This window comes from Anopheles funestus, chromosome X (genome assembly GCF_943734845.2).
Source record: "Anopheles funestus chromosome X, idAnoFuneDA-416_04, whole genome shotgun sequence".
Taxonomy (NCBI): domain Eukaryota; kingdom Metazoa; phylum Arthropoda; class Insecta; order Diptera; family Culicidae; genus Anopheles; species Anopheles funestus.
In genome coordinates this window covers 19,328,725-19,356,321 of record NC_064597.1, presented here as the reverse complement: position 1 = coordinate 19,356,321, position 27,597 = coordinate 19,328,725, and the positions used below count along the sequence as shown (strand labels likewise).

The following is a 27,597-nucleotide window of genomic DNA, read 5'->3' as shown; positions in this document are numbered from 1 at the left end:
TTAATATACACTTCAAATATGATAAAAATATGTCCTACCTTTAGCAAACGCTCGCGCTGGAGAATCGGCAACAAATATGCTTAAAGCGAAACGCACTAGCTTGTTGCCGAACTGCAAGCCTCTTTGTTGAAGATCATTGATCTCCAACACTAGTGGCCGAAAATATTCTTCCACCAGCTCCGGTTTTTCCAGTCCACTATAGAAACCGACAAGCATAACCGGAGCCTCTCGCAATTCTTCCACCCTTATCAGTATCGGCCACAGTTGCCGTTTTGAACTTCTGAAGAGTGGAAGCCCGTCGATAGACACTTGAATCGTAAAAAGGTCTTCTTCGGGAATGACATTCCTGTAATAAAAAGCAAAGAGGTACCAGTTAGTTGCAACATATGCAAACAAATTGTACAATTTATGCATAAGTACTTACCGAAAATGTTGTTGCAGGACCGTCTCAATCCCTTGATACCGCGAATCTTTTGGAACATCAATGTTGAAATGATGCCTTAAGATCGCCAGAAGCATATTAAGTGACGATCGTGGCAGGTTTCCCAAAATTGCTCAGTATCTTAGAGCTTCTGTCCCCGTCAATTTCTCTAAGAAACTGTAAGCAGTCCCCAAACCTGCTGTGATATTATCATCACCGTCACGATCGGCATCCAGGTGATCACTATCTATACCCAAACTACCTAAATTATCGTCTATGTTAGTACCAAAATCACCTTCCAAAAAATTGTTAGCACTTTCACCATCACCATTGTTAGTATTTACGGGTTCGTCTGAAATTAGAAGAAGAAAGAAATAATTAGATTCATTAAAGTTAAATCATAAACGAAAGATTGACAATTTGCTGTTACTTTCATCTATATTCAACGGACATATAGCAACTTACAACCTAAAATTTTTGTCAGGTTACATATAATAAACACAACTAAAATAAAACCACTAAATTCTAACTAACGAAATACAAGTTAAATATTTTTCAATATCACTATCTTATATTTTGTTGTGGTGTCTGGCTTGGCCTGTTCAATTACTAAACAACGATTTAGTCTATTCATATTTTCGTACAAAGAAATGAAAAATATTTTCCGGTATGAAGAAGGGAAAGCATCCCGCACATATTGTTCATTGATCGGAGCCAGCTGAAGAAGAAACGTTACTGAACTTTTCACTCATTGCAAACCGACCATTTTTTGAACATATTGAAAGCATTTAGCACAACCTAAAACTAAAAATATAGCCATTAATGTAACAACTTACCACTTGACATATTTGGCCAAGGAATTTCTATGGATCCATCTGGTCTGGTCTTAAATGATAGCTGGCTCCACTCAGCGTCGGTTTGCTGCTCCAATTCCTCCAAATTGCGCTTTCGTCGCCGGTAAATATTACTGTCATTGCTCGAAGACATTTTATATAAAACAAAATAAAACAAAAAAATCAAAAATAATGAAACAAATTTTCCAAAATAGCAATTAAACCGCTGTTGCAAAATTCCGTCACAGTCACTGCACAGAACAGAACTTGTTTACTTTTCACTTTCACTTGTTATCGCTAGATATCACTTGACATATGAAAAAGAACATTTCTCCATAATGTGGGTAAAACGGTTTGAAGAAGAAGCAGTGAGCAATATAATCCGTTCGTTTCAAATGCTAACACCCTGAAGAGGGAGCACGAGCATTTTTCAACTGAAGGAAAGACAGAGTCGACATGCTAAAATCGGATGAATTTGAGTAGCTTTGCCCACAGGGTGTTCAATATTTTTTACCAGCATTTGCGCTTGGCGTTTTTTAATTGCGCGGCTTTGATTTTTTTCTCCATTTTTTATCGTTTCACTTACGCGTCGTAAAGTTCAACGTTTTTCGTATCACTAACACTTTGATAAATGTTCTAACGGTTACGAAATTCAAACCCGAAATTGTTCACAACTTGCTGCATTGCATGCAAGTTTGGTAGGAGTGATGGCCGTTAAGATGGAATCACGTTTCGCAATGGCGCAATTTTTTACGAGGACGCTAAGCTGTGCGGGACGCTAAGCTTAGTTGCCACCTTAACACTTTGTTGACGGGTGACGGACATGTCCGTCCTCGCTCAGCCGAACGTTGTTGACGGGTGGACGGACATGTCCGTCCTCGCTTAGCCGACCTTTTCTGATTCGGGACGGACTTGTACGTCCCGAATGTTGTTAATGTGATGTAATGTTTCTATGTGTGTGACAGATTCCAAGTAACTAATAACATCATGCGGCGGGACACGCTATGCTCTCCAGCGCCTAAGACAACAAACGTATGCGGTGATACCAACACGTTCTGGCTGAAAATCGCCCGTCAACAAGGTGTTAAAGTTGCTGCGGAGCAACAACTTACACTCCACGAAAATATCACAAAACACGTAAGGGAAAACAAACAACGTTAATTGTGTCACGCGTACGTAATACACGGTTTTCACGAACTTCGCGCCAATATGCGGAGCAATATGCTGCGAAATGTTTGCTTTCTCACGAACACAATGATAGCAACGTTAATGATTATTGCAACAGCGTTTCACGTAGTGACTTTTTGTCAAACACGGTAAAACGATTTCACCAATCCGGTTCGAAGGACCAAATGTATGAATTTCACTGATCGGGAAATCGGTATTATAGTGATATTTAGAAAAAGGATGTGTTGCACGTTAGAGGGTCAGTTTGCTACTGTTTTTTATTTTGTCCGGTTACAAGTTCATTCGTAGTTCATGCATTGAGTTCATTTTTCGTATCCCTATTCCTTACTTCGTGCGTCCGATTTATACTAATAGCTCCTAGTGTTGTCCTGTATCGTCATGTCGTAAATTCAAAAAACGGAATTCAAATAATTTTCGTGCTATAACTATAAATTCCAACAGACCGCATTAAGCAAAGGCTGAGGTTAGAGTTGGTATCGCTAAATTTTTCAAAGAAATTCTATCATGCATGCAAAGGTGACAATGTTCCATCGATTTGAAAGTGTCCGGATTTGAATGCTCGTGACAAAATCAGGCTGGTTTTCTGTTTCGTTCCGTTTTTCTCCGAAAGTACGTCTTTTTCTGTTCTTTTTTTTCATTTCTACATTGAGGAGAGGTAGAAGAAGCTACCTGAGAAGGTTTCATGTCGCTAAGTTTTTCTAAAAACTACTAGCAAACGCGTGAAGGTAAAAAAGTGTCCGAAATGCAGGTGTCCGGAAATGAGTGGCTGCTACTGTACTTCCGATTTTATGTCGATTACGTTTGTAGTCTTAAAATTCTTGATCATTTGCTTCACCGATTCTACGTATCGCGGTGGTATTTGCAGTTCTTCTGATCCACCGGTGTCGATTGCCATCATTTAACTACATGCTTTTCGGGGAACAACTTTTATTCGTTCAAGAGTCACTTCGGCATCAAAGTACTTCAACGATTCCCTTCCAAGGATTACATCGTATCCCATGCATCCGTCGCTCACCACGTAAAACAAACAATCGTCGTAATTCTCGGTATCGATAGAAATATTCACTGTGAACTTTTCCTTGCTGACGGTAGCAGCATTCCTCCGAATCCACGAAAACGAACATTACTGCTAACCAAGTTTGGACAGCCTATTTTTTGGTACACCATTTCAGTTATTATGTTGTGTTCACTTCCACTGTCAAACAAAGCACTGAATTCGTTCTTCCCGATAACCAAAGGAATTGTACTGTCCTTTTGTGTTTCTGTAACGTGAACATTCGCGTTTTCGTTCTTCGCACTCCGTTTCGTACACTATTTGTCGATATGTCCATACTCACCACATGCGGAACATTTCATCTTTCATCTTTTTTCTTCGTATTTCGATTTTCTTTACACTCAGCAGCTCAGTGCCCTATGTCACCACACTGGAAACATTTTGGTCCTTTATTCTTCGTTGGACACGTCGCTAGTTTGTGTTCTGCGCTACCACAGTTAAAACAATTGTTCTTTTGACGCACACTATCGTTTTTGTATGATTCCTTCTTTCGCGCGCCCACTTTCTTATTGGCTCTTTCCATGAATTCAAGCTTGTTTTTCAACGTTTCTATGTCTTTCGCTTCGTATAACAACGCGCGCTCGCTTGTGTCTCTGGTCGCTCCATCCACGATGTACTCACACAAGCTCACTTCGTCCAACCGCACGACTTGGGCGATACGCTGCATTGCATATGTGTATTCTAACCCCGGCTCTAAACGCTTAGCAATTGTCGCGTTTGCGAACGCGAATCAGAAAAATTTTGCGAAACTCCATATAAAAAAAATTGTGAAAAGTCGCTATACGTGTATTTTCAGCGAAAAATCGCGATTCGAAGCGCGACTTGACGCCATGACAGTTTTCTGTAATAACAAGGTAAACATGGCAATACCAAGGTAAACTAATACAAATTAAAAAATTAAATATTTTGAGTGTTATTAAATATTGTAAATTAAATTAACAAATCGAGTGCTATTTATTTTTTAAAAGTACGCAGGATTTGTATATAATTATTGTGAATGTCAATATTATTTTTAAAACAGAAAAATCGTTGTTAATTCAAAACAAAAATCCCATATCGTGGACAAATGCTTCAAAAAATAGAAGAAGAAGAAGACAAATGCTTGGCTGCATTATTTATGAATTTATTACTTGTATGTTGAACTTGCTTGAACAATATAAATTAATTAAAAAATAATTAATAATTAATTAAATTAATTAATTAGCAAAAATATTAGAGTTAAAAAAATAGAGTTAAAAAATATTAGATAGTCCACAGCACAGTGTTCGATCCCTTTTGGAAGCTGTGTTGGAATCGTGGTTATGAATACCTGTATATTGATGGTAGTTTGGAAGCTGTGTTGGAATCGTGGTTATGAATACCTGTATATTGAGGGTACGGTGACGGTCATGAAATGAGAAAAAAGCCATACACGTTTGATTACCCGTATTCGAAGATTTTTACCTTTATGCTACTCGAAGCTGCCGATCCCAATTCTATTTTGCCCGTTGTATGACGCGGTGGGCAAACACATCTTCGTTCACCTATTTATCTTGTTACAATTCTTTCTGGCTACCGGAAAAAATTATAACAAGATTTTCCAGCGTCAAACACACAAGAAAACAAAACGGACAAATCTGCGGTACTGTTAGCAACAGCCGTTATTTGTATCACAGGAGTCAGCAGCATCCTGCCACGAGCTTTCTTGATGGTTCGTTGTTTTGAAACATCGTCATTAGGCTTAAAAAACTTGCCTTTCTCATCAACTTCATCAAAACAATAAATTTACTATTTATTATAATTTTCTTTGTTTAAATTAATTTAATTTAATTCTAAATTAATTTCCCGCTACCGGCCAGATTGAAAACATAAACAAACCTTGCACGAGAAAACTTAAACAACCTTGAAGTCGCGCCGAAAGTCGCAAAATTTTTTGGGAAAACTGTGCTACGATTGTCGCGTTCGCAAACGCGACAATTGCTAAGCATGTAGGCACGGGGTAACATTGTTTCATTCTCTCGCTTCCGCCTAGCGGCCAACTTTTGGTGCACATCACTAGCGCGTACGAGTTTCCCAAACTCACGAATCAACGCATTTCGCAACATGTCGTAACACGTTATTCCCTCCTGCGTTTGCACAAAACTACGCGCGGTTCCGATCAACTTCTTACGGCACATGACGAACTTTTGATCATCCGTCCATTTCACCATTTTGGCTATATCTTCGAATTCGCGAATCCACAATTTTACGTCCTTTTTCACGTCGTCCCCGTAGGAATCAATTGCTTCCTCGACGTCACGAAACGAATAAACACGCTTCTCCACACAAGATTCCGTTTTAACCATTGTCGTCACGGTCTTATCATCGGTTTCCACGTCCTCGAACATTGGCTTGTATCGCATAAGAATTCGATTACGATCGAAATCGAAATCCTGTCGAGAAGTGTTCATTTTGGTTGAACACAATTCATTTTGCTATCGTGAAAGGACGGAAGAGCCGATCGAAATCGAAATCGAAATGTCAGCTTCAGTCTGTTGACAAAATGTATGGGGCAAATCGAGCAGTCGACAGTTTTGTCGACAATTGATATCGCGAAAGCATCATTTCGATCGAGGTCGTTTCGACTGGGTGAGGGTATATCGAGAACTGTTAAACTATCTTTTCTTCAATACTTTTTGATTATTTTGTTGGTTATTAAAGATTACGTTTCATTTATATCACGGATATTATAAATAACGAAACTTCTTAATTAATTAAGACAAACATATGTTTTATATATAACGTTAAAAACTACATGAGAGTGTTGAGTTACCATAACATATTTTTGTGCGAACTGAAAAATAAAACGACATCATGGCAGAATAGGCAATCTTATATATTATAAATTTTCCAAAATCTGTACAGACACACTACAAATAATTCAAAGTTTTTCTTTTAGTTTGAAATATGTCAGTGTAGCAAGGAGATTTTGTTTTAAAAAATCAAATCGCTCATGCAAACATGCACTTCCCACTGACAACCAGATTCGCCAGATTATTTTATTTTTTATAGGTTTCTTCTTCCTGGCACAACAACCGTAGACGGTCAAGGCCTGCCTAAGCCACTATTGGGCTTGCTATCTGTGACTTATTGGTTACCCATAGCAGGATAGTCAGTCCTGCGTATGGGGAACCTCGGTCCATTCGGGAATTGAACCCATGACGGGCGTGCTATTAAGCCGTCGACTTGACAGCCGTACCACGAGACCGGCTCAACCGGCTTTTTTATAGGTAGGAACGCAAAAAAAAACTATCGGCTTCAGAGTGTTTTAACTCATCAACTGTAAGACTGCAGTATGTGCACATATTTGAATATAAACGAAAACACACAATATTTTTTAAAATAGTTTTTACTAAACACATTTGAAATGCTATAATCTGTATATAGTCGGTCCCCGAGAAACGCGGTACCTTTTCTGACTGATCTGACGTATAAACTGATATTTTTGAATTCATTATTTTAAAAAAATTTTGCAATATTTTAGCAGAAAATACTGGGGGCTGGGGCTGATCACTTTCAAATCTTGTATACAGAATTATCGGGCCCGATAAGTCTGGTCCGTGTATTTTCACCCGGACCCTTTTACACATACAACTGATTTCAAAAAGCGCCGAACTTTCAAATCGCGTGTCACACCTTTTGGCTAGTTGTCACATCGTTACATTACAAGACCTTGTTTCTACACTCAGCTTCATATAAAGATGCTTTTTCACTCTGTCCCATAAGCAACTTAAACGCCAAAGTGAAAAAGCATGATGATATTGTTAGCTGGGCACTAACCAACAGACTTCACACTCTAGTCTACAGTCTGTTAAAATAGAAGTAGGACTATTTTTAATGGGAGTTATTTTCCCAATTTTGACAATTTTTTACAGATGGCTTTTTATGGTATTGTGCAGTATTTATCGAATATATATTTTTTATAATTCACACTATTTCTGAACGAACAACTGTTGCAACAGTTGCGAAGAACCATTAAAGATTGAGTGAATAATTTGCTGTCCGTGTTTTACCTACATGCACTGTATGATTTCATCGGCGCGTCGCATGTTTTATCGTATTTGTCTTGCTTGTTTTTGCTAGACGACTTCATGAAATGATTCCACGAAATGAGCTGTATTCATAACATCACACAAGAGTGGTCGATCACACCTATTTGGTTTATTTTCTTTCTGAGTTTTGTGCACCTCAAACGTTAACAGCATAATGGAAAACGCTACCTCGCGTGTGACGAAAGACCAAATCGAGCATTTGGTACAAATAATGGAGAAAAACCCGAACGTTGCCAAAGGAGTTTGTACGAACCCTGCTTTATTTTGGCAGGAAGTAAGCGTGGAGCTAAATTGCTTAGGCCCAGCAAAAGACAAAAATTCATGGAAAAAGGTAAGATGAAATGATCAAATTTTGTTGATTGGTAACAAAATTGAATCATAATTGTCAAATGATTCTTCTTTTAGACATGGACTGACAAAAAATCAAACGTTAAGAAAAAGTACAGCCTTATGCGACGGGAACAATTGAAAACCGGCGGTGGTATTCCTGAGGCTATTTTTTTGAGTGAGATTGAGGAGCGAATTTTAAATGTTACAAACACGAGAGCCAATGTTGACGGTGTGAAAGATAGCGTTTGTATCGGAGCACCAGAACACCTTAACAAACAACCAGCGCAACTTCAACCAGATCCTGTGGCGTCTTGTTCTTCGGTTGAACAAGATCCTGTACCGTCTTGTTCTTCGGTTGTACAAGAATTTGTACCATCTTGTTCTTCGCTTGTAGAACCTGTACCGTGCCCAGAAACAATCAAAACAAATAGTGCGAAACCGTCCCAAAATACTGCAAAACCGTCCCAAAATAGTGCGAAACCGTCCCATAATATTACGAAATTGACCGAGTTGGAAAAGAACCAAACAAAATTAATTCAGCAAAATGAAATGATTGCTGATTCGCTAGCGGAGTTGGTAACGGCTTTTAAAATTTACGCTGAGAGTACCATGAATTTCCATAAAGAATTTTTAGAACATCTGAAAAAGAAGGAAAATTAGGAGTAATCTGAACGGTTTTTGTTCTGTTGAATCGTATGTGCTGGAAATGCGAAGTTAGAAGTTATTGTTAAATTGGATTGTTATATTGGAATAAAAACGTGAAATCATCGTTATATCAACAGTTCATATTTTTATTTTATTATATGTATTATACTTGTTACTAAATTTAGTACTCAACGGATTATGTGGTGCTGGGATTGAAAAGGCTGAAATTAATTCAAGATGAAGATGAAAAAAAATACAGCACACAAGAAGTGAACGTTGGATTCCATTTTTAATGATCACTTCATGATTCATGATTCAAATGATTCAAATTAAACAATTAAACAGTCCACAAAATGTGCTTGTTACAAATTTTTGGATTCGAATATATGTTTTGCTCGTATGCGAAGTGCTCGTCATTCGAGTTCAGTTATTCTATTAATAATACACAGGTTGTGTAAAGCACAACAAACATTTACAATTCGAACGCATTTTGTGGGAGTGTAGTGCAATTGTCTTTCTCCATTTATGCACCTAAATCTCCCTTTCAGCATACCAATAGTTTTTTCAATTATGACTCGTGCTTTAGCATGCTTGAAGTTATATTCAGCTTCCACACTATTGGGCTGGGAATTGGCAAAAGGTCGCAAGAGCCATGGTTTTGATGGGTATGCGGAATCACCTAAAATGATTCGTTTAAAGGAGCATTTAGATATATTCAATTATGTTAAACGTTCAACCTACCTAAAATCTTGCACTGCCTGTCCCCTTCCCTCCATCTTTCTTCAAAGAACAAGTTTGCTGGACTTTCTTCAAAAATGAACGCATCATGATTCGACCCGCTGTATTTCGCATTAACATAGCGTATTAGGTTACGATGATCGCATATCTGCAATTACATGAAATACACTTCATACATTTCATTATGATTGTGTAGTATTGTGTAGTTACCAAAAGTGCATTTAAGCTGTAAAAGCCTTTTCTATTGAAATACAGCACAGCATTTTCGTTTGGGGCTACCATCCTTATATGGGTTCCATCCGCTGCCATAACCACACCCGGGATGCCAGATTTGCTATAGAAGAATCTGCGTGCCTCCTGCTTTTCCAGTTCCGTCATCTCCAACGTTATGCACTCTTTGAGCTCACGTTCCATAACACGCACTGTTTCGTCAAATATTTCTGAAAAAGTTGATTGACCCATTGGTACGGTGAAATCATTTCCTACACCTTGTTGATAGGATCCTTGGGCCAAGAATTTTAATGTTGCTGCTAATTTTTGCTTCGCTGATAACCCTCGATTGTGCTTTGGAGTGATGAACGGAGCAATTTTTTCCAGTATATCCAAAAATATTTCCTTAGAAATTCGGAAATTTTTCCTAAAACTATAAAATCGTACTTTATTAAAACACAACCTTCTGCGGTGTAATCATTACTTACGCAGTATCTTCTAGCGCTAAAGGATCCAATTCCTTCCTTAGTTTTCTACGATATTTAGCGAGATCTTCCGTTTCAGTGGTGTAATTATCGAAAAGCAAGAAGGAAGCAATCATTTTTTCACTTTTATAGTAAATATTGGTGGTAAGATATGTATCGCGACACGTTTGTTCACCGCGCTCACAAATGTAAACAATCGAATGATTTGACAGAACACAAACTACTCGACCAATCGATCGAGCAGATTTACTCGATCATAATCGTAAACCCGTATACGATAGGTATTTCGATTCGATTTCGATTTCGATCGACAATTTTGCTTAGATCGAAATCGAATCGACTATTCTTATGCGATACGAGCCATTGTCTCGTTTGCATCCTCTGTCGAGTCATGCTCCACGATTCTCTTAGCGAGATCTTCTTTCATACCCACGATGGACAATCCACGTGATTCACATCGCTTCACGAGACCGGCTCGAGTGTACTCGTTCACTATTTCCGCGATCTTTTCCATCTGATCCATGGTGCGCTTTTTCGTAAACCTTTCTACTTATGATTTCCGACGATCGCACTTTACTAGCTTTACAACACAGCACAACTTTACAACGTCTTTGCAATAATAACTGCAACAACTTTACAACGTCTTTGCACAACGACGGATCATGTTAAGGTACATTACGAAGAGAAGCATGGATAGTGGGTCACCTTGTCGCACAGACCTTTGAATTTGGAATGCGTTCGATAGCGTTCCATTAATTAGTATTTTGGAGGACGATCTTTCTCCTATAATTTTCAGTATGTTTATAATATTTTTATTTAATCCATTTTCTTTGAGAGTTTTAAAAAGAAAGCTTCGGTTTACTCTGTCAAATGCTTGATTCAAGTCAAATGAAATTAGTTTTCCTGAAATTTTGTTTTGCTTTAATGTAACTATGTTGTCTTTTAACGAAATTATTGCTTGAAATATGTTGTTTTTTTTGTTATTGCATTTTTGAATAGGGTCAATGACATTATGGGTACTAATCACGTTTTCTATGCGGATTCTCATTATTCTACTAAATATTTTATAGTCAACATTCAGCAACGTAATTAGCCTAAACGAAGTTAATCCTTTTGAATTTATGAACTTTTTCTTAACTAATAAAATGGTACCCTTTAACAGACTAGACGGTATTTTGCAGTGCATAATATCGTTTAGGACTAGATTCAACTCCTTGTGAATTATATCAAAACATGCTTGATAGAATTCAATCGGAATTCCATCCGGGCCTGGTGTTCGGCCTTTGGCTGATAGTTTAATGGCTGACCAAATTTCTGTAGTCTCTAATTCTTTGTGCAAATGGTTATTGTTCTCGCTACTAGGCGGAATTGCTTTTTGAGATGAAAATGAATCAACCATCTCATTTGGTTCTTCTTTAAAAAGAGTGTCAAAGTGCTTAGTTATGTAGCTTTTGATTTCATCTGCGTCGCTCAACGTGATCCCATTTTCCGTAACCATTTCTGTAATGTTATTTACCTTTCTTTTGTTTCGTGCGTTTATATGGAAAATTGATATGTCTTCACCCTGTTCTCTTCTTTGATTTTAAAATCATTCTCCAGAAATTTCCTTTCCAATGTTAGAATCTTTGCTTTTATCTGGTTGATCATTACAATTTCTTCGGGACTTCTAAAGTAATTACCGTACGCTTGTTTTAGTTGATAGTGTAATCGATCATTTGAATACCTAAATTCTTTAATGTTTACGATACTTTTCCATTTGAAGAATGCAATGATTTTGGGTTTAGCAAGTGAAATCCACCAATCAATCCAGCTTGAATAATATCTTTTTTGTCTTGTTAAATAACTCCAACGCGCTTGAAATTCGATAATGTTTTTTTGGCTTAGCACGCTTTTCCGTATAGTCCAATGTATCCTTCTTGGATTATCCGTTATAAGGATTGGAAGGCTTACTCGCAAACTGTGTACTATATGGTCAGAAAAGGCATTTACATGGTATGCTGATGTGCGAATACCTTGTTTTAAACTTTCAGACACATATATTCTGTCAAGCCTGGACGCCGCATTAGAAGTTACATACGAAAACTCTACCTCGTTCCTATGCATCTCCCATGCATCTTTTACATTCATCGACTGTACTAAAACTTTTAGTGACTGGCAGATTCCACTATTTGATGTTGAATCTTTCTGCTTTATGACCGCGTTGAAATCAGCTGCCATAATAAGGTTTTGTTTGCTGTTTCTTAAGTAATATGGAATAGTGGTATTAAAGAAATTGTTCTCGCTTCTCAATACTGAATACTGTGTGCTCTCGCCGGGGTTTCAAGTTCGACTGTTTATTCCTTCGTCATTATTTCATTACAACTAAATTCATTATTTCATTACATTTCAATTCATTATTTTATAGTAGTTCTTATCCTATCCGTATGATATAAATTCCTATGTGCTATAATTCATTGCCATGCGTATTGCATATTGCTTGGCGTCAACAGAAATTGTTCCTGTATCTTAGGTTTTGCGATCCTGACGGAGCATATACGTTTCACAGTGTAATTTTGTCCTGCAAATCGCATTTAATTAGTCTTGAAACCAAGCTATGCTCTATGTTTGTTATTTTAAGATTGTTTTTAAAAGCTATTGCTGTTCCTCTTTTTGTGTGGTCTACGTTCGTGATTATATCGAAACCATTGATTGTTATGTTACTGTCTGCAACTTCCTGCATGCAAATAACATCTGCATCTAGAGATTTCATCAAAGTTAGAAAACTATCCATTTTAGTCTGGTTTTGGATCGTGTTCAGATTCACTGTTATTAGATTTAACGAAGCCATTTCTAGATCAATTTCTTCCTCTCTTGTTTCGTTCTCTCCGTTTTTCTAGGACGGCCACGACTTCGTTTTTATATGTATGCATATAACATGCATATAACACACATGTTTATATTTTTCCCTTTTTTTTCTTTCATACATCTTGCACCAACAACCACTTAAACTGGTATTCCTTAGCTTTATTTTCTCCTGGATATGTCAATAGATTGAGCACTGTACAATTTATAATACTTTTTTTTAAACATATTCCGAAAATTATTTGATTGTTGCATGTAAAATACGCAATGCATGTAAAATATGTAAAGGGGCGACCCTGTGATGTTTTTGATAAACGGTGCAGGTCCACACGGCAGGACCGGGGATCAAATCCCATCCGGGCTGTCCCCATGTAGCAAGGACTGACTATCCGGCTACGCGGTAAAAATAAGTCTAGTAAGCCAGAAATGGTCGGCGTGATCTGTAAGATCGTTGAAGCCAATAAGATAGAGATATAAAATACGCACTATCATAATTGGTCCCAGATATTCAAACAATTCAAATTTCGAGACAAATCATGTGTCAGGCTTACAACATTTCATTCCGCGATCACTGGCCCACGAGTTTACTGTACATTCAAAATTTACATATTGCTAATAATGAACAATTGTCTCAAACAACATCCACAAATACATCGACTATATCAGGGGTCAGCAGAGTTTTCACCACAAGGGTCAGGCAGAAAAAATACTCCAAATACCTGAATGATGTAAATACAGGGTTTACTACCCATGATACGGGTAGATAGATACGAAATAATTGGTGTTGATTTGAAATCACAGGACCAAATTAATCTGATATCGTGATAATTGGATATTTTTGTTCTCCGTGTGCCCCATAATTTTTTTTCGCGGATTGAATCAAATCTTCTAGCGAGCCGGACTTTGCCGACCCCTGGGCTATATCATGCTTTTCACGCTATTCAAAGTTAGTTAGGTCGATACCACTTCACCAAAGTTGGCCTATTCTTCTGTAAATATAATTTTCTTATGAAAATTTGTGCGACAAGATTCGCTTTGAACACGTGATAGCCAAAATTATCATGAAACTGCGGATGTTATGAACTGTCAATGTATTTTTTTCTATTGTTAAATTTCGATGAAATTTGTTTTAACCTGCGCATACCAATGCGGGTGACACAAGAAACACCTCGGTAAAGAGCTACTTACGCTATCTAACTCAGTTCCAGTTCAAACGTACATAAGGATAGTTCACTATGGAGAAAGGAGAAAACTCATCGCGTATAACGAAGGAGCAAATAGAACGTTTGGTGCAAATTATGGAAGCGAACCCAGAGGTTGCCAAAGGGGTTTGTATTAATCCCGCATCATTTTGGCACGATGTGAGCCTCGAACTTAATAGTTTAGGCCCTTCGAAGGATAAATTTTCATGGAAGAAGGTAAATTTTCTAATACATGCAATTTATACACATTCTTTATTAATATAGGCGTTAGATAATGCAAAAAATAGAACCACTGTCCAATTTTTTGATCTTTAGCCTCCACTTTATTTTACGTCTGCTCTCTTGGACGGTTTCCACAAAAAGCCCGCTTGTTCTCTACTGTCATTTGACAGTTCGCCTTTTCGCCAGGTTGGGTAACGCACAACTGTCATTTGACGTTCCCATTGTCCAGGCGCCTACATTAACTTATCTACTATATTTTTTATTCCGCAGACATGGACTGACAAAAAATCCAATGTCAAGAAAAAGTTCCAGCAAATTAAGGATGAGCAAACAAAAACCAGTGGAGGAACTTAAATACTTATCAGTTTGAATGATATTAAAGAGCGCGGCATTCTTAATGCGGCAAATATTAAAGTTACCGCGGATGGTGTAAAAAACAGTATATGTATTGGTGTACCAAATAATTATCAGGAAGACAAGACTCTACAAACAAACAACGATAATCCGTGTGTATCTGAGCCAGCCGAAGAAATCCATCAACTACACATTGAACCACTTTCTGCTACACCGAATCATATCACACGCACGAAGCCACAAAACAAAAACAACAACATGAAACAACAAATACGATTACGAATCCGCCCGTTCTGTACCAAAAAACGTTAATCGACCAGAACGAAACAATCGCAAATTCTCTTGCGGATATAGCGTCTACTTTAAAGATTTTCGTAACTGAAACAGTAAGTTTCCAGAAAGAAGTGTTGGAAATTCTAAAGAAAAAATAAAAAAGAAAGAATATAGAATCGACTAACGAATTGTTGGAATTTCATGTTTAATGTTTAAATTTCAGGAATGTTGTTTAATATACAAAGGTTATGCAAAGCGCAACATACATTAACCATTCTTGCGCATTTAGTGGGAGAATACCGCAATTGTCTTTCGCTATTAAGGCATCTAAATTTTGCTTTTAACATGCCAATAGTTTTTTCGATGATCACACGTGCTTGAGCATGCTTGATGTTAAATTCCGTGTCTGGATTGCCATGTTGAGCATTCGCAAATGGTTTCACAAGCCAAGGTTTGGTAGATAAGCAGAATCTCCTGAAATATGAAATGAGAGATCATTAAGTATAAGAAAAACAATGCTTATTTGTGTAATTTATTTTTAGTTATACAAACCTAACAGCTTGAAAACTTTATCATCATTCCTCCATTTCCTTTCAAAATATTCCATTGCTGGACTGGAATCAAATATAAATGCGTCGTGATTCGACCCGCTATATCTGGCAATCACGTATCGAATGAGGTTTCGATGGTCACATATCTATGTATAATAAAAACTATAGTAATGCACTATTCATTCTACATAACTTAAAAACATTTGCTTACCAATAATGCATTCAAGCTGTAAAAGCCTTTCCTATTGTAATACTATTCCTATTGTAATGTTCCGTCGAAAATTTTACTGAAAGGGGATTGTCCTATCGGCACCGTGAAATCATTCCCAACACCCCGTTGGTATGACCCTTGTGCTAAGAATTTTAAGGATGCTGCCGACTTTTGCTTAGCAGTCAGTCCTCGATTATGCTTGGGCTTTATTATTGGCTCAATTTTTTGTAGTATTTCTACGAATAACCTCTTCGAGACCCTGAAGTTGTTCCTAAAACTATAAAACAAACTTATGACAACACGGTTGAATACGGGTTACACAACATACAAACGAGGAATCATCTAAACACATAGGATCTAATTTCTTCCGCAAGTTTCGACGGTAATTCTTCAAGTCTACATCTGAATGATTATTTTCAGCTTCCGATAGCAAAATTGAAGCAATCATGACAATATATTTGTAGCGAGTAAACTTGCACCCCCCCTAGGCAAACAAGTGCTTGAAATCGTATGCAATCCCCTCATTTTGTGTCATCTTGTGTCGGCCCATATAAAATTGAGGGGATTTTTGTATGGGCCTGAGGGCAAAATGAGGGGATTCAGGTACGAGCTTTTGCGGTTGTGTGGGTGAGCTTTGACAGTGCAGCGGTATGCATGTATTAGTGAAATACGTAGGTAGGTATGCATGTAGTGGTAATAAATGGTTTCTTTCGCCTGACCGTTCAAAAATATTGTTAAAATCGTAATTAAAAAAATGAATGATTTTTATTCGTTCGATATAAGTAAGTGCGTAAAATAATGACGCGGCTGAAGATGCAGAACAACGTGCTGTACCATAAGGTAGACAATCGAACCGCAATGGAGCAATAATTGTTGATCCAAGTCGCCAACCTCAGCCAGCCACCGGATAACGCCAACCTCGGCCAGCCACAGGATTACGCCAATCTCAGCCAACCAAACCAACCAGGACCAGACTTCCGCGTTGTATAAAACTTAGAGCAACTGAATTGCCTGGAAGAGAAATCGGATAATATACATTAGTACGGGATGAGTTTGTGCAGTGGGTGAAAAACAAATGCAGATGGTGATAACAAACAACGCGCGTGTGTGATACGCTTAATAATTATAACTTACTTCATTCCCGAAACAATCCATTTTTTGCATCCTTCCGTAAAAGTTCACCGTTCAGGCTGTCGGTTCAGTTGAGTGGTAAATCCTCCATCAATCTCATGGGATTCGAAGCTACGATGGCCAACATGCGAAGCATTGCACTAGTAGATCACATCTGTGGATAAAGAAGGTAGAATTAGGTACTTGTAGTTGAGGTAAAACTAGTAATTGAGTGGACATTTTACATGATGAAAGGGATGTTCCCCACCAACCCTATTCTATTTTTTAACGGGGACAAGTATCTTAAAAACCGACCCACCATATGTGAGCAGTGGATTTCATCGATCGCAATCTACCGAATTCATAACACCCGGGATGTGAACACAATATTATAGTACCGGAAACATACTGCGAGTAAACGATTCTCGGATGGTTTGTGATTACCTTATGGCAACGGAAAATCACTTTCACATCACTTCATGATCACGTAAATCATAATAATAACAACAAAAAAGTGTCTTCGCTTCTTGTTATTGAAAGGCCAGGGAGTACACAGCATCCGCGGTGATTCTCGAAGCGAGATTTAAAACCGATTGTCCTTTCACATCCGTAACACCAAACTAAAGCTTCTTCCTGGCACTGTACAAAAACTCTACTGCTTATCATCCCCCTAGACATTTCGAGCAGTTTTACACACGGTTTTGTGATCGCACACAAGTTTTTATATACCCTTCTCTGTTACGCATATGACTGTGATCGTCTGTCCTACTCTCGAGACGCATAATCGTGCATTTTTGATCCAACTCGGAAGATATAAACGCTGCTGACCGTGTATGAACACACTGATTTTATATGTGCGCTTGTGTTGGTGCGCATGAGGCCTTGCTTGGTGAAATATTGACAAGTCCAACGAAGCCGGGTAAGTAAAACCAAAACAGAAGCCACCGAACATAACTAACATTTTGCATCTTTTTAGGAAACAAATTCTTCGGGTCAAATGGTCAACATGACACCGAACTCATCCCTGTATCGGATGCGCCGAAGCTATCAGGGCGAGCTTGGGAGACGGAAGTTTCCAAATATCTTCTGGTACCGGCATCAGCGAACAGGAGCTTTGGTATGTACAATCGTTTATCCATAATTAGTATAATTTAAGACAAAGTGAAAGTGAACAAGGATATCAACCAGTGTTCTGATAGCGTTGCCGGTTGTCGGTTAAATGACGGTTTCCGCCGCATCCTAACCATTTGGAGCAAAACGCTGTGTGTGGTATTCTGTGTAGGAATGTAAGGTTATGTGGAAGATCGCTCGTTTTTCAATATCGCTTCGGTTTTGGAATGATAAGCAGTAGAGTTTTTGTACAGTGCCAGGAAGAAGCTTTAGTTTGGTGTTACGGATGTGAAAGGACAATCGGTTTTAAATCTCGCTTAGAGAATCAGCGCGGATGCTGTGCACTCCCTGGCCTTTCAATAACAAGAAGCGAAGACACTTTTTTGTTGTTATTATTGTGATTTGCGTGATCATGGGAAAGTGATTTTCCGTTGCCATAAGGTTATCACATACCATCCGAGAATCGTTTACTCGCAGTATGTTTCCGGTATTATAATATTGTGTTCACATCCCGGGTGTTATGAATTCGGTAGATTGCGATCGATGAATCCCACTGCTCACGTATGGTGGGTCGGTTTTTAACATACTTGTCCCCGTTAAAAAATAGAATAGGATTGGTGGGGTACATCCCTTTCATCATGTAAAATGTCCACTCAATTATTAGTTTTACCTCAACTAAAAGTACCTAATTCTACCTTCTTTATCCACAGATGTGATCTACTAGTGCAATGCTTCGCATGTTGGCCATCGTAGCTTCGAATCCCATGAGATTGATGGAGGATTTACCACCCAACTGAACCGAGAGCCTGAACGGTGAACTTTCAACAACGGAAGGATTCAACAAATAGATTGTTTCGGGAATGAAGTAAGTTATAATTATTAAGCGTATCACACGCGCGTTGTTTGTTATCACCATCTGCATTTTGTTATCACGCACGGCACAAACTCATCCCGTACTAATTTATATTATCCGATTTCTCTTCCAGGCAATTCAGTTGCACAAAGTTTTCTACAACGCGGAAGTTTGGGCCTGGTTGGTTTCTTTGGCTGAGGTTGGCGTAATCCTGTGGCTGGCCGAGGTTGGCGTTATCCGATGGCTGGTTGAGGTTGACGATTTGGATCAACAATTATTGCATTATTGCATTATTGGTTCGCTTGTCTACCTTATTGTACAGCAAGTTGTTCTGCATCTTTAGCCGCGTCATTATTTTACGCACTTATTTATATCAAACGAATAAAAAATTCATTTATTTTTAATTACGATTTTAACAATATTTTTGAACGGTCAGGCGAAAGAAACCATTTATTACCACTACATGCATACCTACCAACCGCATCTCACCAATACATGCATACCGCTGGATTGTCAAAGCTCACCCACACAACCGCAAAAGCCCGTACCTGAATCCCCTATTTTTGCCCTAATTTCATACAACGAATCCCCTATTTTTTATATGGGCCGACGCAAGATGGGACAAAAATAGGGGATTGCATGCGATATCTAGCACTTGTTTGCCTAGGGGGATTCCAAAACCGAAGCGATATTGAAAAACGAGCGATCATCCACATAACCTTACATTCCTACACAGAATACCACACACAGCGTTTTGCTCCAAATGGATAGGATGCGGCGGAAACCGTAATTTAACGAACAATCTATCTGGCAACGCTATCAAAACACTGGTTGATAACCTTATCCACTTTCACTTTGTCTTAAATTATACTAATTATGGATAAACGATTGTACTTACCAAAGCTCCTGTTCGCTGATGCCGGCACCGAAAGATATCCGGAAACTTCCTTCTCTCAAGCTCGCCCTGATAGCTTCGGCGCATCCGACACAGTGATGATCTCGATGCCATGTTGGAACTTCGTCCGGGAACATTCTTTTTCTAAAATGATCCAAAATGTTAGAAATTTATGGTGGCTTCTGTTTTGGTTTTGCTTACCCGGCTTCGTTGCACTTGTCAATTTTTCACCAACACAAGCGCACATGTAAAATCAGTGTGTTCATACACGGTCAGCAGCGTTTATATCTTCCGAGTTGGATCGAAAATGGACGATTATGCGTCTCGAGAGTAGGACAGACGATCACAGTCATACGCGTAACAGAGAAGGGTATATAAAAACTTGTGTGCGATCACAAAACCGTGTGTGAAACTGCTCGAAATGTCTAGGGGGCCGTAAAACCTTCTACACTGTTAACAACGTAAACAAACATCCATTTGACAGATCGCAAACTGCTTGACAAGTCGACCGCGCGTGTCGTCTCGATCGAAATCGTAAAACCGTATGCGATACCAATTACGAGTCGATTTCGATTTCGATCGACAATTCTGATTCTATCCCAACCAGCATTTCGAGCAGTTTTCGAGTGAATTTTGAGGTCTGGTCGAACAGTGGCCGAATGGAAGTTAATCTTGCGAGATCCACGCAGCCCGGTTCATTCGTGGTCAAGGTGTATCTATATGTGAGATTCCAAATTAGAATTTTAAATTTTTTAATTTTATTAATTTTTTTTTATTTTAATTAAACTTTTTTTTTACAATTTCACTTATTACAAAGTTAATCCTAAAACTAAACGCTTGTATAATTAGAACAGATAGTAAATTTGTTAACAATAACTATTAGTAAGCCTTATTTATATTGTTATGGTCCAACCTTTCCTCGGTAGATCTGTCACCTAAACTCACCACTGACAGAAACGGTCAGTGGTTGATGTGTTAGTTAGATCTACCGAAAGGTCAGGGTTCGCGAGCGAAGGGTCACTTCGGGTCAGGGCTCCGGCGCGAAAAGATCGAAGAGCGTGGCTAGACAGAACCAAGGCGTGCGCGTCAAATGTAACGTAACGTGTGTAATATATATATATTTGTTAATTGTCTTAAATGTCCGTGTCGTGTTTAACGGTAATAGTCTTCTAAACGTGACGAAAGAAAAAGAACATAAAATATATTTATTTTATAATTCATGATTACGGCTCTTGCCGTATTGTAACATAAAATATATGTTAATTTACAAAATGCTTTTCGTACATTTGAAAATTAATTATAATTATTATAATTACAATAATAATTATAGTAATTATGATCATATTTATAATTAATTATTATAATTATTATAAAATAATTATTTATCAATTAATTAAAAAAATATTCATAGCGTTAGCAAAGCTCGTATTACATTTTGTATAAAATTTAATTTTAGTTCATTTAAAGCCATTGAACTAACAAAAAATAAAAAAAAAATAAACATAACTAAATCGCAGTCTGAACTGAAGTCTAATTAGTATGAGCTAACATTTAAACCAAAGAACACCAGAGAAGCTGGTACGGCTGTTGAAGGCCACTATGGACGGGGTGCAGTGCAAGGTGAGAGTATCGAACATGCTGTCGGAATCGTTCGAATCTCACCGGGGTCTGAGGCAAGGGGACGGAATCTCCTGTTTGTTTGTATCAGTTGACGGCGACGATCTCGAAGCGGTAGAGGAGTTCTGGTACCTTGGTACGATCGTAACTTCGGCCAACAACATTAGCAACGAAATCCGAAGACGCACATTTTAGGGAAATTGTGCCTACTATGGACTCTACAACCTCCTGCGATCCAGACGACTCCAGCAACACACGAAATGCACGTTATATCGCACACTAATACGTCCTGAAACATTGATGCAGTCCTCTACGGGTACGAGTCGTGGACTATGCTAACGGAGTACGCCAATGCACTCGCTATTTTCGAACGGTGGGTGCCACGGACTATCTTTGGTGGTGTGTGCGACCAGGGCTGAGCTCGAGCTAGCTGAGCTGTTTGGCGGTGCAGATATCCTGACGGTTGTCAAAGCCGGAAGGATAAGATGGCTGGGGCACGTGATGAGGATGCCGGACTCATGCCCCACCAGGAAGGTGCTCGTCAGCGATCCGTTCGGCACGATGCGGAGAGGAGCACAGCGAGCTCGTTGGCTTTGCTTCATTGTCTTCCAACTGGTTTCAACGCTGCAATTGAAATTAATATAAAATACCATTGAAGCTCAAATCGGATGGTGAATTTAGTTCGCATGTTACCTTTCAATTGACACGTGATCAACGTAAGTGCTAAAAGATAGTTGCCAAACGATTAGCTTCAAACAGAATTATTTTCCGCTTTAAGCAGAATCATGCCCAGTCCAGAAGTTGATCATTTGGAAAATCAAACACGAGCTTCGTTAAGCGAAGCGTTCCAGTCCAGTCACGCAGCTTCCTTTAACGTCGAGAGACAATTCCCATCTATAATTTTATTCTTTAATTATTAAGTTTGTCATACGTTTAACAATACCAAATATTACACTTGCCTTTGGAATTGTTCCTCTCGTTGAAACTTTGGTACTGGTATGGTAATGGTACTCCTTTTCTTGTTAGTCGATTTAGTGGCATGCATATTTCGGCTAAGTTTTTTATAAGCTTTCTATAGTAATTACCAAAAGCTACGAATCTTTTCGTTTCATCTGCAGATTTTGGGGGTTTTCAGTTTTTAATACACTCGAGTTTTTTTCGGATCAGGCTTAATTCCTGCCGCGGAAATATAGTGACCTAAATAGATTACTTCTTCATTTTAGAAAATGACACTTTTCCGGATTCAGTTTCAGGTTTATTTGTCTTAATTTTTCAAACACATTAATCAAATGTTGATTGTGTTGCTCCAATGTGTTTCCAAATACGATAATATCATCTAAATATGGGGTCTATGATACCTTAAGTTCGAAAGCTAAAATTTTTAGCCCGGATCTGTAAAAACATCGAGCAGAATCGAACGGGTAATTGTTGACAGGTAATATCATCATGCAAGGATTCCTCAAGGACCTAGCATTTTGACATAAAGAATTACATTAGGCTGCAGTTTTGTAGAACCGCGTTTTGACGAAACAGGAATTACAGCGTCGAAATGTAGTTCGAAATATAGGCATAGCACAAGTAAAAATTTGTATTATTTTTCATAAAAAGCTGAACATAAGTAATTTCGCTGTTGTTTTAAATCCAAATTCAATCAACATTCAGCCGAATCAAATATGGCCTAACCTGTTTCAGACCTGCTAGAAAAATGCCTTGTTTTGACATTTGTCGAGCAGCTGATCGAAACTAACATTAGAAAAATTTTCTAATCTGAAATACGCAGGCTTATTTTGCTGAGCTGTTTGTATGGAAAACATGCAGCAAATAAGCCGCCAAACGTCAAAGTCCTTATAACAAAACTAGTGGAAGGTATCATAGACCCCTATATTAGACATTGTTCCGTATCTAACCCTTACATGGCTACTGTCATCATTCGTGAAAATGTTGATTGACTTATTTTCAATCCCATCGGTAGCTTAGTCATCTGATATTGACCAGTGGGGGTTGTAAAAGCTGTAGTAGGTCTATCCTTTTTTCTTATTGGACATTAATAATATCCCTGTGATAAATCCAGATGTGAAAAGTATTTACATCCAGATAAGGTACCAATGACTTCGTCGATGTTAGGTAGAGGGAATTCATCGTCCTGCAATACCGTATTAACTCTTCGATAATCTATTACGAGTCTCCATTTTTTATTGTCATTAGCACTCTTTTTAGGGACCAATAATATTGGAGTATTCCATTCTGATTTTGTTTCTTCTATTATTTTATTTTTTATCATTTCAGTAATTTGTTTATCTTCTTCTGCTTTTTGGGAGTATGGTAGTCTGTAAGGTTTAGTATATAGTGGCATAGTATTATTCTTTACTTTCAAGGATGCTTCGTAAATTGAAGTTGTACTCAATGTATCATTTTTCAAACAAAATACATCATCATTAAGGGGCGGCCCGGTGGTGCATGTGATAAACGGCGCCAGTCCACACGGCCGGACCGGGTTCAAATCCCATCCGGACCGTCCCCCCGTAGCAAGGACTGACTATCCGGCTACGTGGTAAAATAAGTCTAGTAAGCCAGAAATGGCCGGCGTGACCTGTAAGGTCGTTAAGCCAAGAAGAAGAAGAAGACATCATTATATTTGAGGCAAATTTTTCCAACGACTGATTTGTCATATTCAGATAAATGAGATAAATTTAACTCTTTTAACAGTTGATTAGCGTGTTCAGTATCATGATGGGGGGTTTTAATTTTTAATATGGTATATTCTGAAGCAGGTTTTATAGTAGGGTTTAAATTTGATATGTTTACTGGTTTATTTTGAAAATTAGCTATTCTTATTGGAATTTTACCGTTATTAGGTTGAGCAATAGTGTTTGCAATATATACATTTGGTTGAAGTACATCGTTTAATACAACACAAGTATTTGTTTGAGTCGTTTCAAAATATGTGACTATCTCAGTTCTGGGGGGAATTATTAGATTTTCTGCATTATGATTTGCGGTGCAAGTTAGTTTCATGTTTTCGAAATTGATGTTTTTGTTTTTGCTTTATGTTTTTTCAGAAAGTTAGCTCCTAACAATCCTACAATATGAGAGGGTAATGTATCCACAATATGAAATACTGTTGGAAAGCAATATGAATCGATAGAAATAATGGTGTTAATAAAACCTAAAGATTTGGTTGGACCATTTATTCCATGCATGTTTAGCACGATTGTATTATCAATGCACTCTAGTGGTAGCATTGTTTCGACTGTTTGCGTTAGGTTGGGGATGATTATAGGAATAGTGTCTTCCTCTATATGGTCGTCGATTACTATTACTGGTATACCGGACTTGATTTTCACTGGTGAGTATGAGCCTCTATAGGATTGGTTGTAAAACGATCTATGGTGATATGAGTTCTGTGGGCGTCTGGTATAACGATGCGTGTAGCGTGGGGATGAACACCATAACGTCATTTCTCTATCCTTTGCAACATTTGTTCTAGGTTTACACTCTAATGCGTCGGATATGGCTCTATTTAGAGTGGAAGGGTTTCGGGCTTGTAAGAAAAATTTGGTATTAGGTTTGTTCAAACCTTGTACGACTGCGCGAATTGCTATAGGATTCACAATTTTATGAGCAGCATATTCCGTCTTTAAAGATCCACTAGGCACATGTGCAGCAGCAAGTTTAGTGGCCATTTTTTCCAACTCGTGTCCAAATTCAGATATCGTTTTGAACCTTGTGTTGGCGCCATGCAATATGCAATACGCATATTGATGAATTATTGTAATGAACTTTAGAAACTAGAATGAACTCGAGCTGACGTTAGAATAAACAGTTGCAAACTGGAAGCCTTTCTGTGCAAATAGACGTAGCGCGACATTTCTCAAAAGTAGCTCAATTTTGCAAACAAAGCAAATCGCTCGGCGAGACATTTCTGTGGCTACTTCGTTGAAATATTTCTATGTGTTTCTATGGAAATGACGTTTCGATACTGTTTTTTATATATGGATTTTTCATCGCATTTCATCGAATATTGACGAGAAATGTCGCGGCGAGAAATGCCGCTCTACGTCTATTTGCACGGTTTGAAGTAACACGTATTCGTCTCCAATAGAATCCGAACCAGTCCGCTATCCCTTTTGCGCTCAACATATGGTCCTTCGAACCGGGTAAGCGTGCGCACGATTAAGTCACGAATAGTGTTATATCGTGTATTGAGTACATCGTGAATACGCTTAATCAGAGGAAAGTGTATCCTCTATTCCTGTTAGTGGTTGTGTTAACGTGTATAGCGAGGAAAGTGTATCCTGCTAGTGACGCCGTTAACGTTAAGCGAGGAAAGTGTATCCTCCGTTTGTTAGCAACACCGCGTATGTTTCTGTTGGAGAATAGAACGAGTACAGTGGGTCCTCGTGAACATTAGTGACACTGCGATTGTGAATAGTGTAGGGTCGAGTATAAGGATGAGAGACTAAAGAGTGAGTTGTGCAGGGTTGAGTATAAGTATGAGAGAATAAAGAGTCAGTTGAATAATAGCTGTCAAGCGAAACAGATGTCCGATCTCGTGTTTTGTTCGTGAAAGAAAAGATCGTGCTTTACAGTCACTACAAATAGTAGTCGTCATAAGCCAGGAAAGTGAATCCTGTATAAGTGTTAGGACAGGCGCATCATTTGGTCCGTGTGATTCAGTAGTAAGCGCCATTTCTTTGTATCAGATCTCAGTGCAAAGACCTTTTGCAGCGTAAGAGAGTAGGAAGCTCAAATAGAGTACGCTAAGAGTAGTAAAACACTCTAACGAGCACCAGTATCAGAGAGAGAGAGAGAGAGAGAGAGAGAGAGAGAGAGAGAGATTTGTTCTCTATCCTCATTAGTGCGTGAGTGCGTTTTCGAAAGTGTATAGTTAGCGCGAGAAGCAGAAAGGAGTGAACTTTGTGCGAAGTGATAGGCGTAGTGCGTATTGAGTACTACGCTTACTCATCGCTTGGTAGCGATATCGATACGAGATCCGGAGGGAGGAGATTTTAGATTAATACTCACACATATACTCATTGCTAGCTGAACGAAGAGAGCTGAGTGACCGAGTAGTGATGGCCGAAAAGAAGCTAACGACGCAGGTGCGTAAGCGCCAAATTGCGTTAAATATGCTTAAAGGATTAGAAAAGTTTCGTGAAACTTATAATCCAAGTGATGGTAGCGCAATCCATGAGGTAACGATCCGTCTTGAAATGGTGGAAAAGTGTAAAACGGATTTTGAAGCTACTATAACTAAAATAGCCGACTTAGATGAAGATCTAAAACCAGAGGTGTTAGAACCGTATTACGCGGAAGATGCAGACTTTTTCACTCGCTACTGCAAAGTAAAGGGCTTCTTGTTAAGCCTAGTGAAACAGGAACCCAACGATACACAAATGAACTTGTCAACTATGCTCGGTAGTACTGTGTGTGGAAATGGGCAAGGAAATCCTCATTTGCGTTTGCCGAAGATTGATTTGCCAGTGTTTGATGGAACAAGTGCGAAATGGTTAACGTTTCGCGATCGGTTTGTGTCCATGATTCATGGGTCTTCGGATATACCACCGGTCATGAAATTGCAATATTTGCTCTCGTCGCTTAAGGGCGAAGCAGCCAAACATTTTGAGCATACAGCTATAACGGCCGACAATTATGCAATTACATGGACAGCACTGAAACAAAAGTACGATGATAAGAGAAGTTTGGTGAGAGAGTATTTTCGGGCGCTACAGTGCTTACCAGCAATGAAAAAGGAATGTGTCGAGGACTTAGTGCAGTTAGTGGAAGAATTCATCTGTCACGTGAAGGGTCTCAAGAGACTTGGTGAGCCAACTGAGCACTGGGACACTCCACTAACTAATATGCTATACACTAGACTGCTCAATGCGACGTTATTAGCGAGGGAAATTCACTGAATTTCGGGAGTGAAAGTGATGTATACAATGAATTGGTAGACTTTCTGCAAGCGAGAATTAAGATTCTCCCATCGCGAATACGGCATCAATCAACCCGTGGAACTGATCCTGGCAAGGTGGCCGGAGAGCGGTTCGGTGTGAAAGGTCGTCCCATCAAGGGATATGTAGCGGCGCATACTAACAGCCAACTTAAGGCATACAAATGTTTAGTGTGCAGAGAAGATCATCCGATCTACAAGTGCCATCGGTTTTCAGCAGCAAGTGTGCAGGAACGGTACAACATAGCGATGGCCAATAAGCTATGTTTCAACTGTTTACATGGACGCCATGCCGCTCAAGGGTGCCGATCTAAAGTCATGTGGGGTAAATGCGGCAGACATCATCATACCATGCTGTGCCGAGGCAGAAAGGAAGAGACTGCAGAGTCTCCATCATCGTCATCAGCATCGATTGCCGTAACGTGCAGTTC

At 38.7% G+C, this 27,597-nt stretch overlaps 4 protein-coding genes and 1 long non-coding RNA gene across 11 annotated transcripts in view; 2 read left to right on the top strand and 3 right to left on the bottom strand.

Annotated features, from left to right (window-relative positions):
* The window catches only part of LOC125769083 (uncharacterized), a 447,410-nt gene that overhangs the window by 202,283 nt on the left and 217,530 nt on the right, over positions 1-27,597 (bottom strand). The gene's annotated exons all lie outside the window — the stretch shown is intronic.
* On the bottom strand, positions 43-2,048 carry LOC125769486 (uncharacterized). The gene is made up of 2 exons (XM_049438222.1): positions 1,258-2,048; positions 43-773 (listed from the first exon to the last, which is right to left on the bottom strand). The coding sequence occupies exons 1-2, from the start codon at positions 1,406-1,408 to the stop codon at positions 556-558; spliced, it is 369 nt and encodes a 122-aa protein (XP_049294179.1). The 5' UTR covers positions 1,409-2,048; the 3' UTR covers positions 43-555.
* Positions 7,721-8,556, top strand: LOC125769404 (uncharacterized). Its single transcript, XM_049438129.1, has 2 exons — positions 7,721-7,897; positions 7,972-8,556. The coding sequence occupies exons 1-2, from the start codon at positions 7,721-7,723 to the stop codon at positions 8,554-8,556; spliced, it is 762 nt and encodes a 253-aa protein (XP_049294086.1).
* On the bottom strand, positions 8,918-10,336 carry LOC125769322 (putative nuclease HARBI1). Its single transcript, XM_049437997.1, has 4 exons — positions 9,978-10,336; positions 9,490-9,922; positions 9,283-9,427; positions 8,918-9,220 (listed from the first exon to the last, which is right to left on the bottom strand). The coding sequence occupies exons 1-4, from the start codon at positions 10,088-10,090 to the stop codon at positions 8,955-8,957; spliced, it is 957 nt and encodes a 318-aa protein (XP_049293954.1). The 5' UTR covers positions 10,091-10,336; the 3' UTR covers positions 8,918-8,954.
* Positions 17,405-19,233, top strand: LOC125769684 (uncharacterized). Its single transcript, XR_007419080.1, has 3 exons — positions 17,405-17,855; positions 18,559-18,713; positions 18,835-19,233. It is a non-coding gene; the product is annotated as an uncharacterized LOC125769684 (long non-coding RNA).

Coding starts and splice junctions, on each gene's coding strand:
- LOC125769404 (XM_049438129.1), top strand. CDS start 7,721: ATGGAAAACGCTACCTCGCGTGTGACGAAAGACCAAATCGAGCATTTG. Junction 7,898..7,971: donor ACAAAAATTCATGGAAAAAG/GTAAGATGAAAT, acceptor TTCTTCTTTTAG/ACATGGACTGACAAAAAATC.
- LOC125769322 (XM_049437997.1), bottom strand. CDS start 10,090: ATGATTGCTTCCTTCTTGCTTTTCGATAATTACACCACTGAAACGGAA. Junction 9,923..9,977: donor TTAGCGCTAGAAGATACTGC/GTAAGTAATGAT, acceptor ACGATTTTATAG/TTTTAGGAAAAATTTCCGAA. Junction 9,221..9,282: donor CAGGCAGTGCAAGATTTTAG/GTAGGTTGAACG, acceptor GAATCATTTTAG/GTGATTCCGCATACCCATCA.
- LOC125769486 (XM_049438222.1), bottom strand. CDS start 1,408: ATGTCTTCGAGCAATGACAGTAATATTTACCGGCGACGAAAGCGCAAT. Junction 774..1,257: donor TTGGCCAAATATGTCAAGTG/GTAAGTTGTTAC, acceptor TTCTAATTTCAG/ACGAACCCGTAAATACTAAC.